At 45.8% G+C, this 14,509-nt stretch overlaps 1 protein-coding gene across 1 annotated transcript in view; it reads left to right on the top strand.

The window, feature by feature from the left end:
• Positions 1-13,545, top strand: part of grin2bb (glutamate receptor, ionotropic, N-methyl D-aspartate 2B, genome duplicate b) — a 129,273-nt gene extending 115,728 nt beyond the window's left edge. The window contains 3 exon segments of the mRNA XM_038978590.1: positions 8,247-8,485; positions 10,935-12,725; positions 12,727-13,545. Coding sequence (XP_038834518.1) covers positions 8,247-8,485; positions 10,935-12,725; positions 12,727-13,545 — 2,849 coding nt within the window.
• Positions 13,546-14,509: the final 964 nt, after the last annotated feature.

Consider the following 14,509-nt stretch of genomic DNA (forward strand, 5'->3'; position numbering starts at 1 on the left):
CCTCACCCTAACCTTATTATAAAATAACCCCTCCATATACCCCTTCACCCTACCCTTATAAACTAACCCCTCCATATACCCCCTCACCCTAACCTTATTATAAACTAACCCCTCCGTATACCCCCTCACCCTAACCTTATTATAAACTAACCCCTCCATATACCCCCTCACCCTAACCTTATTATAAACTAACCCCTCCATATACCCCCTCACCCTAACCTTATTATAAACTAGCCCCTCCATATACCCCCTCACCCTAACCTTATTATAAACTAGCCCCTCCATATACCCCCTCACCCTAACCTTATTATAAACTAACCCCTCCGTATAGCCCCTCACCCTAACCTTATTATAAACTAATCCCTCCGTATAGCCCCTCACCCTAACCTTATTATAAACTAACCGCTCCATATAGCCCCTCACCCTAACCTTATTATAAACTAACCCCTCCATATAGCCCCTCACCCTAACCTTATTATAAACTAACCCCTCCTTATACCCCCTTACCCTAACCTTATTATAAACTAACCCCTCCATATACCCCCTCACCCTAACCTTATTATAAACTAACCCCTCCATATACCCCCTCACCCTAACCTTATTATAAACTAACCCCTCCATATACCCCCTCACCCTAACCTTATTATAAACTAACCCCTCCATATACCCCCTCACCATAACCTTATTATAAACTAACCCCTCCATATAGCCCCTCACCCTAACCTTATTATAAACTAGCCCCTCCATATACCCCCTCACCCTAACCTTATTATAAACTAGCCCCTCCATATACCCCCTCACCCTAACCTTATTATAAACTAACCCCTCCATATACCCCCTCACCCTAATCTTATTATAAACTAACCCCTCCATATAGCCCCTCACCCTAACCTTATTATAAACTAGCCCCTCCATATACCCCCTCACCCTAACCTTATTATAAACTAGCCCCTCCATATACCCCCTCACCCTAACCTTATTATAAACTAACCCCTCCATATACCCCCTCACCCTAACCTTATTATAAACTAACCCCTCCATATAGCCCCTCACCCTAACCTTATTATAAACTAACCCCTCCATATACCCCCTCACCCTAACCTTATTATAAAATAACCCCTCCATATACCCCCTCACCCTAACCTTATTATAAACTAACCCCTCCATATACCCCCTCACCCTAACCTTATTATAAACTAACCCCTCCATATACCCCCTCACCCTAACCTTATTATAAACTAACCCCTCCATATAGCCCCTCACCCTAACCTTATTATAAACTAGCCCCTCCATATACCCCCTCACCCTAACCTTATTATGAACTAACCCCTCCATATACCCCATCACCCTAACCTTATTATAAACTAACCCCTCCTTATACCCCCTCACCCTAACCTTATTATAAACTAACCCCTCCATATACCCCCTCACCCTAAACTTATTATAAACTAACCCCTCCATATACCCCCTCACCCTAACCTTATTTTAAACTAACCCCTCCTTATACCCCCTCACCCTAACCTTATTATAAACTAACCCCTCCATATAGCCCCTCACCCTAACCTTATTATAAACTAACCCCTCCATATACCCCCTCACCCTAATCTTATTATAAACTAACCCCTCCTTATACCCCCTCACCCTAACCTTATTATAAACTAACCCCTCCATATACCCCCTCACCCTAACCTTATTATAAACTAACCCCTCCATATACCCCCTCACCCTAACCTTATTATAAACTAACCCCTCCATATAGCCCCTCACCCTAACCTTATTATAAACTAGCCCCTCTATATACCCCCTCTCCCCTAACCTTATTATAAACTAACCCCTCCATATACCCCCTAACCTTATTATAAACTAACCCCTCCTTATACCCCCTCACCCTAACCTTATTATAAACTAACCCCTCCATATAGCCCCTCACCCTAACCTTATTATAAACTAACCCCTCCATATACCCCATCACCCTAACCTTATTATAAACTAACCCCTCCTTATACCCCCTCACCCTAACCTTATTATAAACTAACCCCTCCATATACCCCCTCACCCTAAACTTATTATAAACTAACCCCTCCATATACCCCCTCACCCTAACCTTATTTTAAACTAACCCCTCCATATAGCCCCTCACCCTAACCTTATTATAAACGAACCCCTCCTTATACCCCCTCACCCTAACCTTATTATAAACTAACCCCTCCATATACCCCCTCACCCTAAACTTATTATAAACTAACCCCTCCATATACCCCCTCACCCTAACCTTATTTTAAACTAACCCCTCCATATAGCCCCTCACCCTAACCTTATTATAAACTAACCCCTCCTTATACCCCCTCACCCTAACCTTATTATAAACTAACCCCTCCATATAGCCCCTCACCCTAACCTTATTATAAACTAACCCCTCCTTATACCCCCTCACCCTAACCTTATTATAAACTAACCCCTCCATATACCCCCTCACCCTAACCTTATTATAAACTAGCCTCTCCATATACCCCCTCACCCTCACCTTATTTTAAACTAACCCCTCCATATAGCCCCTCACCCTAACCTTATTATAAACTAGCCCCTCCATATACCCCCTCACCCTAACCTTATTATAAACTAACCCCTCCATATACCCCCTCACCCTAACCTTATTATAAACTAACCCCTCCATATACCCCCTCACCCTAACCTTATTATAAACAAACCCCTCCATATACCCCTTCACCCTAACCTTATTATAAACTAGCCCCTCTATATACCCCCTCACCCTAACCTTATTATAAACTAACCCCTCCATATACCCCCTCATCCTAACCTTATTATAAACGAACCCCTCCATATACCCCCTCACCCTAACCTTATTATAAACTAACCCCTCCATATACCCCCTCACCCTAACCTTATTATAAACTAACCCCTCCATATACCCCCTCACACTAACCTTATTATAAACTAACCCCTCCATATACCCCCTCTCCCCTAACCTTATTATAAACTAACCCCTCCATATACCCCCTCACCCTAACCTTATTATAAACTAACCCCTCTATATACCCCTTCACCCTAACCTTATTATAAACTAACCCCTCCATATACCCCTTCACCCTAACCTTATTATAAACTAACCCCTCCATATAGCCCCTCACCCTAACCTTATTATAAACTAACCCCTCCATATACCCCCTCACCCTAACCTTATTATAAACTAACCCCTCCATATAGGCCCTCACCCTAACCTTATTATGAACTAACCCCTCCATATAGCCCCTCACCCTAACCTTATTATAAACTAACCCCTCCATATAGCCCTTCACCCTAACCTTATTATAAACTAACCCCTCCATATACCCCCTCACCCTAACCTTATTATAAACTAACCCCTCCATATAGCCCCTCACCCTAACCTTATTATAAACTAACCCCTCTATATAGCCCCTCACCCTAACCTTATTATAAACTAACCCCTCCATATAGCCCCTCACCCTAACCTTATTATAAACTAACCCCTCCATATAGCCCCTCACCCTAACCTTATTATAAACTAACCCCTCCATATACCCCCTCTCCCCTAACCTTATTATAAACTAACCCCTCCATATACCCCCTCACCCTAACCTTATTATAAACTAACCCCTCCATATACCCCCTCACACTAACCTTATTATAAACTAACCCCTCCATATACCCCCTCTCCCCTAACCTTATTATAAACTAACCCCTCCATATACCCCCTCTCCCCTAACCTTATTATAAACTAACCCCTCCATATACCCCTTCAACCTACCCTTATAAACTAACCCCTCCATATACCCCCTCACCCTAACCTTATTATCAACTAACCCCTCCATATACCCCCTCACCCTACCCTTATAAACTAACCACTCCATATACCCCCTCACCCTAACCTTATTATAAACTAACCCCTCCATATACCCCCTCACCCTACCCTTATAAACTAACCCCTCCATATACCCCCTCACCCTAACCTTATTATAAACTAACCCCTCCATATACCCCCTCACCCTACCCTTATAAACTAACCCCTCCATATACCCCCTCACCCTACCCTTACAAACTAACCCCTCCATATACCCCCTCACCCTAACCTTATTATAAACTAACCCCTCCATATACCCCCTCACCCTAACCTTATTATAAAATAACCCCTCCATATACCCCCTCACCCTACCCTTATAAACTAACCCCTCCATATACCCCCTCACCCTAACCTTATTATAAACTAACCCCTCCGTATACCCCCTCACCCTAACCTTATTATAAACTAACCCCTCCGTTTAGCCCCTCACCCTAACCTTATTATAAACTAATCCCTCCGTATAGCCCCTCACCCTAACCTTATTATAAACTAACCGCTCCATATAGCCCCTCACCCTAACCTTATTATAAACTAACCCCTCCATATAGCCCCTCACCCTAACCTTATTATAAACTAACCCCTCCTTATACCCCCTTACCCTAACCTTATTATAAACTAACCCCTCCATATACCCCCTCACCCTAACCTTATTATAAACTAACCCCTCCATATACCCCCTCACCCTAACCTTATTATAAACTAACCCCTCCATATACCCCCTCACCCTAACCTTATTATAAACTAACCCCTCCATATACCCCCTCACCATAACCTTATTATAAACTAACCCCTCCATATAGCCCCTCACCCTAACCTTATTATAAACTAGCCCCTCCATATACCCCCTCACCCTAACCTTATTATAAACTAGCCCCTCCATATACCCCCTCACCCTAACCTTATTATAAACTAACCCCTCCATATACCCCCTCACCCTAATCTTATTATAAACTAACCCCTCCATATAGCCCCTCACCCTAACCTTATTATAAACTAGCCCCTCCATATACCCCCTCACCCTAACCTTATTATAAACTAGCCCCTCCATATACCCCCTCACCCTAACCTTATTATAAACTAACCCCTCCATATACCCCCTCACCCTAACCTTATTATAAACTAACCCCTCCATATAGCCCCTCACCCTAACCTTATTATAAACTAACCCCTCCATATACCCCCTCACCCTAACCTTATTATAAACTAACCCCTCCATATACCCCCTCACCCTAACCTTATTATAAACTAACCCCTCCATATACCCCCTCACCCTAACCTTATTATAAACTAACCCCTCCATATAGCCCCTCACCCTAACCTTATTATAAACTAACCCCTCCATATAGCCCCTCACCCTAACCTTATTATAAACTAGCCCCTCCATATACCCCCTCACCCTAACCTTATTATGAACTAACCCCTCCATATACCCCATCACCCTAACCTTATTATAAACTAACCCCTCCTTATACCCCCTCACCCTAACCTTATTATAAACTAACCCCTCCATATACCCCCTCACCCTAAACTTATTATAAACTAACCCCTCCATATACCCCCTCACCCTAACCTTATTTTAAACTAACCCCTCCTTATACCCCCTCACCCTAACCTTATTATAAACTAACCCCTCCATATAGCCCCTCACCCTAACCTTATTATAAACTAACCCCTCCATATACCCCCTCACCCTAATCTTATTATAAACTAACCCCTCCTTATACCCCCTCACCCTAACCTTATTATAAACTAACCCCTCCATATACCCCCTCACCCTAACCTTATTATAAACTAACCCCTCCATATACCCCCTCACCCTAACCTTATTATAAACTAACCCCTCCATATAGCCCCTCACCCTAACCTTATTATAAACTAGCCCCTCTATATACCCCCTCTCCCCTAACCTTATTATAAACTAACCCCTCCATATACCCCCTAACCTTATTATAAACTAACCCCTCCTTATACCCCCTCACCCTAACCTTATTATAAACTAACCCCTCCATATAGCCCCTCACCCTAACCTTATTATAAACTAACCCCTCCATATACCCCATCACCCTAACCTTATTATAAACTAACCCCTCCTTATACCCCCTCACCCTAACCTTATTATAAACTAACCCCTCCATATACCCCCTCACCCTAAACTTATTATAAACTAACCCCTCCATATACCCCCTCACCCTAACCTTATTTTAAACTAACCCCTCCATATAGCCCCTCACCCTAACCTTATTATAAACGAACCCCTCCTTATACCCCCTCACCCTAACCTTATTATAAACTAACCCCTCCATATACCCCCTCACCCTAAACTTATTATAAACTAACCCCTCCATATACCCCCTCACCCTAACCTTATTTTAAACTAACCCCTCCATATAGCCCCTCACCCTAACCTTATTATAAACTAACCCCTCCTTATACCCCCTCACCCTAACCTTATTATAAACTAACCCCTCCATATAGCCCCTCACCCTAACCTTATTATAAACTAACCCCTCCTTATACCCCCTCACCCTAACCTTATTATAAACTAACCCCTCCATATACCCCCTCACCCTAACCTTATTATAAACTAGCCTCTCCATATACCCCCTCACCCTCACCTTATTTTAAACTAACCCCTCCATATAGCCCCTCACCCTAACCTTATTATAAACTAGCCCCTCCATATACCCCCTCACCCTAACCTTATTATAAACTAACCCCTCCATATACCCCCTCACCCTAACCTTATTATAAACTAACCCCTCCATATACCCCCTCACCCTAACCTTATTATAAACAAACCCCTCCATATACCCCTTCACCCTAACCTTATTATAAACTAGCCCCTCTATATACCCCCTCACCCTAACCTTATTATAAACTAACCCCTCCATATACCCCCTCATCCTAACCTTATTATAAACGAACCCCTCCATATACCCCCTCACCCTAACCTTATTATAAACTAACCCCTCCATATACCCCCTCACCCTAACCTTATTATAAACTAACCCCTCCATATACCCCCTCACACTAACCTTATTATAAACTAACCCCTCCATATACCCCCTCTCCCCTAACCTTATTATAAACTAACCCCTCCATATACCCCCTCACCCTAACCTTATTATAAACTAACCCCTCTATATACCCCTTCACCCTAACCTTATTATAAACTAACCCCTCCATATACCCCTTCACCCTAACCTTATTATAAACTAACCCCTCCATATAGCCCCTCACCCTAACCTTATTATAAACTAACCCCTCCATATACCCCCTCACCCTAACCTTATTATAAACTAACCCCTCCATATAGGCCCTCACCCTAACCTTATTATGAACTAACCCCTCCATATACCCCATCACCCTAACCTTATTATAAACTAACCCCTCCATATACCCCCTCACCCTAACCTTATTATAAACGAACCCCTCCATATACCCCCTCACCCTAACCTTATTATAAACTAACCCCTCCATATACCCCCTCACCCTAACCTTATTTTAAACTAACCCCTCCATATAGCCCCTCACCCTAACCTTATTATAAACTAACCCCTCCTTATACCCCCTCACCCTAACCTTATTATAAACTAACCCCTCCATATAGCCCCTCACCCTAACCTTATTATAAACTAACCCCTCCATATACCCCCTCACCCTAACCTTATTATAAACTAACCCCTCCTTATACCCCCTCACCCTAACCTTATTTTAAACGAACCCCTCCATATACCCCCTCACCCTAACCTTATTATAAACTAACCCCTCCATATACCCCCTCACCCTAACCTTATTTTAAACTAACCCCTCCATATACCCCCTCTCCCCTAACCTTATTATAAACTAGCCCCTCTATATACCCCCTCACCCTAACCTTATTATAAACTAACCCCTCCATATAGCCCCTCACCCTAACCTTATTTTAAACTAACCCCTCCATATAGCCCCTCACCCTAACCTTATTATAAACTAGCCCCTCTATATACCCCCTCTCCCCTAACCTTATTATAAACTAGCCCCTCTATATACCCCCTCACCCTAACCTTATTATAAACTAACCCCTCCATATACCCCCTCACCCTAACCTTATTATAAACTAACCCCTCCATATAGCCCCTCACCCTAACCTTATTATAAACTAACCCCTCCATATAGCCCCTCACCCTAACCTTATTATAAACTAACCCCTCCATATACCCCCTCACCCTAACCTTATTATAAACTAACCCCTCCATATAGCCCCTCACCCTAACCTTATTATAAACTAGCCCCTCTATATACCCCCTCTCCCCTAACCTTATCATAAACTAACCCCTCCTGCTAACCCCTCCTAACCCCCTCTATCTCCTGCTTGTCCCCCCAGGAGAGATGGAGGAGCTGGAGGCTCTGTGGCTGACGGGGATCTGCCACAATGAGAAGAACGAGGTGATGAGCAGCCAGCTGGACGTGGACAACATGGCAGGCGTCTTCTACATGCTGGGGGCGGCCATGGCTCTGTCGCTCATCACATTCATTGCCGAGCACGCCTTCTACTGGCAACTGCGCTTCTGCTTCATGGGCTACTGCACCGGCAAGCCAGGCTTTACCTTCTCCATCAGCAGGGTGAGTTATTGGCTGGATTGGAGCACTTCTAACCGGACCGGTACTTCCTGGCCAGGTTGCTAATACTCTGTGCTTATGCTACGCTCACGTCATGTCAGAAACTTGGAACTTCCAAGTTCAAATTAACGTAAGTTATTTGCGTAGGGCTTAATATTTGTTGATTCTGATACTTCCCAAGTGAGAAACTTGAGTATAATCTTTCTACAACGAGTCAGCTTACATGATGTGAACGCGGCATAATAAAACCTATACTAATAAGCTAATGATACTTTGTTAACTGTGATAGAGACATAGTAATAAGTAGTGACACTGCATGATACCCTTTGAGCAAGGATAACAAGAAGAGTATAACTACTGATATTGTGAACGCTAATAGAATTTAGGCTAATCCGTGCTAACGGTGCTAGCAAAACTAACATAACAGTCATCGCCAATGGGCCTTTTGAAAGCCTTTTTAATATATAACACTAATGCTAAGGCTCTTACAGTTAGTTACATGCCCACTGATTCCAGTTGTATAGAAGGGTAAAAACAGGACTTTATCACGGTGTTGTTGCGTCTTTAAATGGGGACTGCTCTGAGGGCTGTTTATGCGGGTCATTTACCATGGCAGTTGTCATGGCAGTTATTATTGTAAGTCAGAGAGCTTGTTTACGCATGCAAAACAATTGCTTGAGGAACAATCGCATTTGCATAATGTTACCTTTTAAGAGAGGGGGGGAATGTTTTTGTTGTTGCACGCTCATTGAACTCAATTATCATTAATTTGAGAAACAGTCGCAAATGTTTACCTGCCTGAACTTCTTAAGAAAGGTTTTTCTTATGCCCCCTTGAGCATTTTGAAAATGCAGTTTTCTCTACTGTATCCTTCCTCTTTTGGGAGCTCGACGATAGTTACTCTGTAAGACAGCAATAATGGTTTTATGCAAAGTACATCAAATAGTTTACATGTAAGGAGAGCCTCGATAGAATACAAATTCAGTATTTATTGGTTCAAGTGTACAGGTGTTGATGTTATTTGGCAGCTGCATTACAGCATTCATTTTCACCCTCTACACTATTACAGACTACCCCTCGTCTAATTATTGCCGCCTGCAAGAGATATTAGTCTATTAAAGATTTCTATGCCTGGTCTAGTGCTCCAGTTGTGGAGGGACAGAGGGTGGAAAAAATGAGAAAGTATAGCGCTCAACCAATCTGCACACATACAGGGAGAGAGAGAGAGGGAAGGGGACAGAAAGAAAGAGAGGGCATATGATGAGAGGTACAGATAACATACGACGCGAGGAAAAGGAAATCTGTCCGTGAAAAAGAATGATAAAAAACATAAAAGGGGAACAGAAGGAACAGAGGAGCACAAAGGGAAAGATGTGCCAGTAACCTCTGTCCTATCACCTTTATAGAGGGATTGTATGGACATACATAGATAGATAAAGAAAGTCCCGTTGGAGGAGAAGCTTCACCATGGCGACCAGGAGGCAATGGAGATAAAATAAGACAAAAAAATACACAAAGAAAGAGTGAAAGAGAAATAAAAGAGTGGAAAGAGTAGAAAAAAGAATAATGAATTTAGGGGGCCAGGGGGCCAGGGGAGAGGAGTGACTAAGAGATGGACAAAAAAAATGGTTTTGACATGACGCCCCTGATGAACAGTGAAACACGTTTTCACTGGCAGGCAATGATCTTTCGTTTTTTAAATCTGGAATGGCATGAGAAACACCAACCCACAGCGCTGATCCTAACATACATGCCTTGATTTGTTGGTAGGTGTCACCTCTTAGAATTACTGTCCTCACAATGCCAAATTCACAACCAGATAAAAACATAACATTTCAACAAAACCACACCTGCCTTTCATTTCGCAGAATATTTTAAAATACTTTTATTGCATGATTCATTTTCGTGACGTGTCTTTACGAGACGGGGGTTGGATTGCCCCAGGAAAAGTGCTGTCAGCTGAATTTAAATTAAATTAATTCAACTTATTGATTGGTTGGTCAAAACTAGACGCTAACGGCGCTCCTGTCATTATCAATCAAGTCTCTGATCTGCCCTCCAACACTGGGTCTGAGTGAGAGGAGGAGAGGAGAGGCTCTGAGCCTCTGCAGGGGCCAAAGCTCTGTCTGCTCCCCAGGGCGAACGTATTGATGAACTCACCCCTATTACTGTTTAATAGTGTGTAAACAAGGTGGCCAGATGAAACACTGCAATGCATTAACCTCTCTCTCTTTGTCGCTCTCTCTCTCTCTCTCATCTCTCTCCACCTTTCCACCTCCCGTCCGCTTTCTAATGCTCGTCCACCAATCTACCCTATTTATGTTTTCGTCAATCTGTCTTTGTGTTGGTTTCTTTCGCTTGCTCCCCCTCTCCCCATGTTTTTCTCTCTCTCCCTCTCTTCCTGTTTCTCTACCATTCTCTATCCCCCCCTATTAATCTATTCCTCCAACAGGGCATCTGGAGTTGTATCCACGGGGTCCAGATCGAGGAGAACAAGTCGGCCATGGACTCTCCATCGGCCACCATGAACATGAACATGAACAACACCCACTCCAACATCCTGCGACTGCTCCGCACAGCCAAGGACATGACCGCCATCCCGGGGGTCAACGGCTCGCCGCACATGCACGGCGCCCTGGACTACGGTGGCCACCACCGTGGCGGCGGCGAGTCGCCCAGCATCTATGACATCTCCGAGCACCGGCGCAGCTTACAAGAGCGCAAGGCCCCGCCGCCGCCCTACCTGCCCGAGGACAACATGTTCAGCGACTACATCAGCGAGGTGGAGAGGACTTTTGGCAACTTGCCCCTGAAGGACAACAACCTGTACCAGGACCATTACCTGCACCACCACTCAGGCCCGGGACCCGGGCTGGCTCTGGGTATGTCCGGCCCCCCGCCTAACAGGCCGAGTAGCTTAGGCAGTACCAGTTCATTGGAGGGAGGGATGTTTGATTGTGACAGTTTAGGGGGAGGGGTAGCGCCCATATTCACCACACAGCCCCGCGTTGCCTCCCTGACTCACAGGAACACCAATAAGTTTGACCTGATCGCCGGCCACACCTCGGCCTCAGGCTCCGGTCAGCAGGGGGGTCAGTTCAAGTCGAACGACCTCTACGGGAGGTTCTCCTTCAAAGGCGGGGCATCCAGTTCTGGGTTTATCGACAGGGGCGGTCACGACAGGTACTGCATGGGTGGAGGAGGAGGGGGTGGCGGGGGCTCGGGGGGCGATGATGTGTCGGATATCTCCTCACACACCATCACCTACGGCAATCTGGAGGGCAACGCCAAGAGGCGTAAACAGTACAGGGACAGTTTGAAAAAGAGGCCCCACTCAGCCAAATCCAGGCGGGAGCAGGACGAGATTGATTACCGGAGGCGAGCCCAACACCATCACACCGTCCACCACCACTTCTCCCGCGGGCCTCTGGGACACCGCTCGGCCTCCCCACCCCTGGTCCCCTCTGAGCGGAAGAGAGGAGGAGGTGGAGGAGGTGGAGGAGGAGGGGGTAACTCTTCACCTTACTTATTCCGCGACAAAGAAAATCTGAGGGAGTACTATGCAGAGCAGTTCCATTCCAAGGAGGGCTCTGCCCAGTGGGAGCATGTGGATATGTCCGACGGGCCTTGTCCGATGGGCGGTAGGGGAGGAGGAGTCGGTGGCGGTAGTAGTGGTAGTGGCATTTGTAAGAGCTTAGTGCCCGTGGAGGATTTCCTGAAAGGTAACAAACCCAAGAAGTCAGAGGGTAAAAGTGGCGTAGTCGGAGGAATGGGCTTGGGGTCGTCAGGGCAACAGGCCCACACGTGTTGGGAGAAGAACATGTCTGAAGTGGGAGGTGGAGGCATAGCAGGGGGTGACTGGGAGTGTCGGAATCACAGTGGTGGTGGCGGGGGAGGAGGAGGGAAGTCCATCTCTCACCATGGAGGAGGGGGGACCTGTACGCATGGGGGCGCTAGTGGCGGAGGGGGAGGAGGGGGTGGGGGCCCTAGTGGCGGAGGGGGAAATAGTCGTCCAAGCTCTGCTACTTGCAAACGGTGCGAGTCGTGTAAGAAACCAGGCAACCTGTATGACATCAGTGAAGATAACCTCATATTTAGCCAGATGGGGGGTGGAAGGGGGAAGAGTGGTGATGCGGGGGGTGCTGGCCAATCACAAAGTCATGCACAGCGCAGGAAGCTAGGGCCAGGTGGGCGGGTGTTACGGAGGCAACACTCCTACGACACGTTTGTAGATTTGCAGAAGGGGGGGGGGCGGCGGACGCATGGGCGGGGGAGGAGGAGGAGGTGGGGGAGGAGGGGGAGGGGGGCAGCTCCTCCCGCCCAGAAGCGTGAGCTTGAAAGACAAAGACCGCTACATGGAGGGCGTTAGCCCATACGCCCAAATGTTTGCCCAGTACGCGGAGAGGGACAGAGATAGTCCCTCCTTTTTCAGTCGGGGTGGTAGTGAGCGGGAGAGGGCGAAAGGAGGCTCCTCCTTCAGTTTGTTCCGAGGCGAACGAGGCGAAGGTGGGTTGCACCGTCGGTCGGTGGGGGAGAAAGACATGAGGGACAGAGATAGAAGAATGATGGGAGGTGGAGGTGGTGGGGGCGGTAGTGGCAAAGGGGCCGGGACTTACTCCTTGTCTAAATCTCTCTACCCAGATAAGGTGACCCAGAACCCCTTCATCCCAACCTTCGGCGACGACCAGTGTCTATTACATGGCGGCAAACCGTACTACGTCAAAATGTCTCCACAGCAACAGCAACAACCGCCACAGCATCTCCTCAACAACAGCCGCGGGGACTTCCGAGGCTCCATGGGGGTGCCTTCATATTTGCCGGCATCAGCCACGACGGGGGTCATGTCCAACGTGACCCCCAGGTTCCCCAATGATCTGTGTCTCGGGGGAGGGTTGGGGGGGCCCATGGGGAACCACCATGGCCCCAGACTGGGAGGCAACAAGCTACTGCCGGTCAGGGACGGGGGGTTAGGGTTGGTGGGGCAGGGCGGACAGAGACCCTTCAACGGCTCGAGCAACGGCCACGTTTACGAGAAGCTCTCCAGCATCGAGTCTGACGTCTGAAAGAAAGAGACGGAGCTAGAGAACAGGATAATTGCTTCTCCGTCTGAGGAGAACGAATAGCCGCTACATTGTGGACATCGTTCTCATATTTCTAACTGAGGAAGGTTAGTTGGACAATGGACACTGCGGACAGAGTGAAGGAGAGTGAAGGAACTGTCAAGTGTAACAGAAAGCGACGCGACTTCTAATGAGGAAATGAATGGATTCTGCTGCTTGACTCTGAGACTGTGAGGGAGGAGGAGAGAAATCTCTCCTCCGTTTCTCCTCTCCTTCTTCACTCCCTCTTTTATCTTTCCCTCTCTTCCGCTCGCCTGCTGTTCCTTACACCAAGACAAATGTTTTGCTTAGTTATCAGAAATACAATCAAATGAATGAAAAATCGAATACTTTTCTTGAAGTAACAGGGTAAACTAACAATAATTGTATTGATAATGTTGTTAATGATATTATTGAATATAATTAAATTGTTTAAGATGTTCAGTTTGGGCTCGTTTTTTTTTTTTTTTTTAAATAGTTCATGTTGTTATATATTTGTACTGTTGTTAATTATTTGCTAGGCCACCATATTACAGGAGACTAATAGACTCTTTGTTAGGAAGAAATGTTACTTAAGTACCAATACTTTTAGGTTGTGTAATTCAGATTTCTTCTTAATTCTTGATTATCCATATCTTCTGTTCTTGGAGTGCTGTGAAAAAAGTATATTGTATGTGAAAGGCATGATTTGCTGAGTACATTTTCCATATACTTGACATCTTATAGTGAAGGAGAAAGTCCCTATGTGGCATCATACTGGTTTGCAGTTTAGATTTCTTGTTTTGCCTGGCAGTACGTCGGGAGTAGTGGTGATCTCAGATACCGAGCGGGATGTGCCTTACTGAATTCACTACAATCATAAAGATATGAAGACTCCTCCTCCTATCGGTAGAAAGGGTGTTCATTCTGTGGACAATTCAGTTATTAA

This window comes from Salvelinus namaycush, chromosome 39, assembly GCF_016432855.1.
Source record: "Salvelinus namaycush isolate Seneca chromosome 39, SaNama_1.0, whole genome shotgun sequence".
Taxonomy (NCBI): domain Eukaryota; kingdom Metazoa; phylum Chordata; class Actinopteri; order Salmoniformes; family Salmonidae; genus Salvelinus; species Salvelinus namaycush.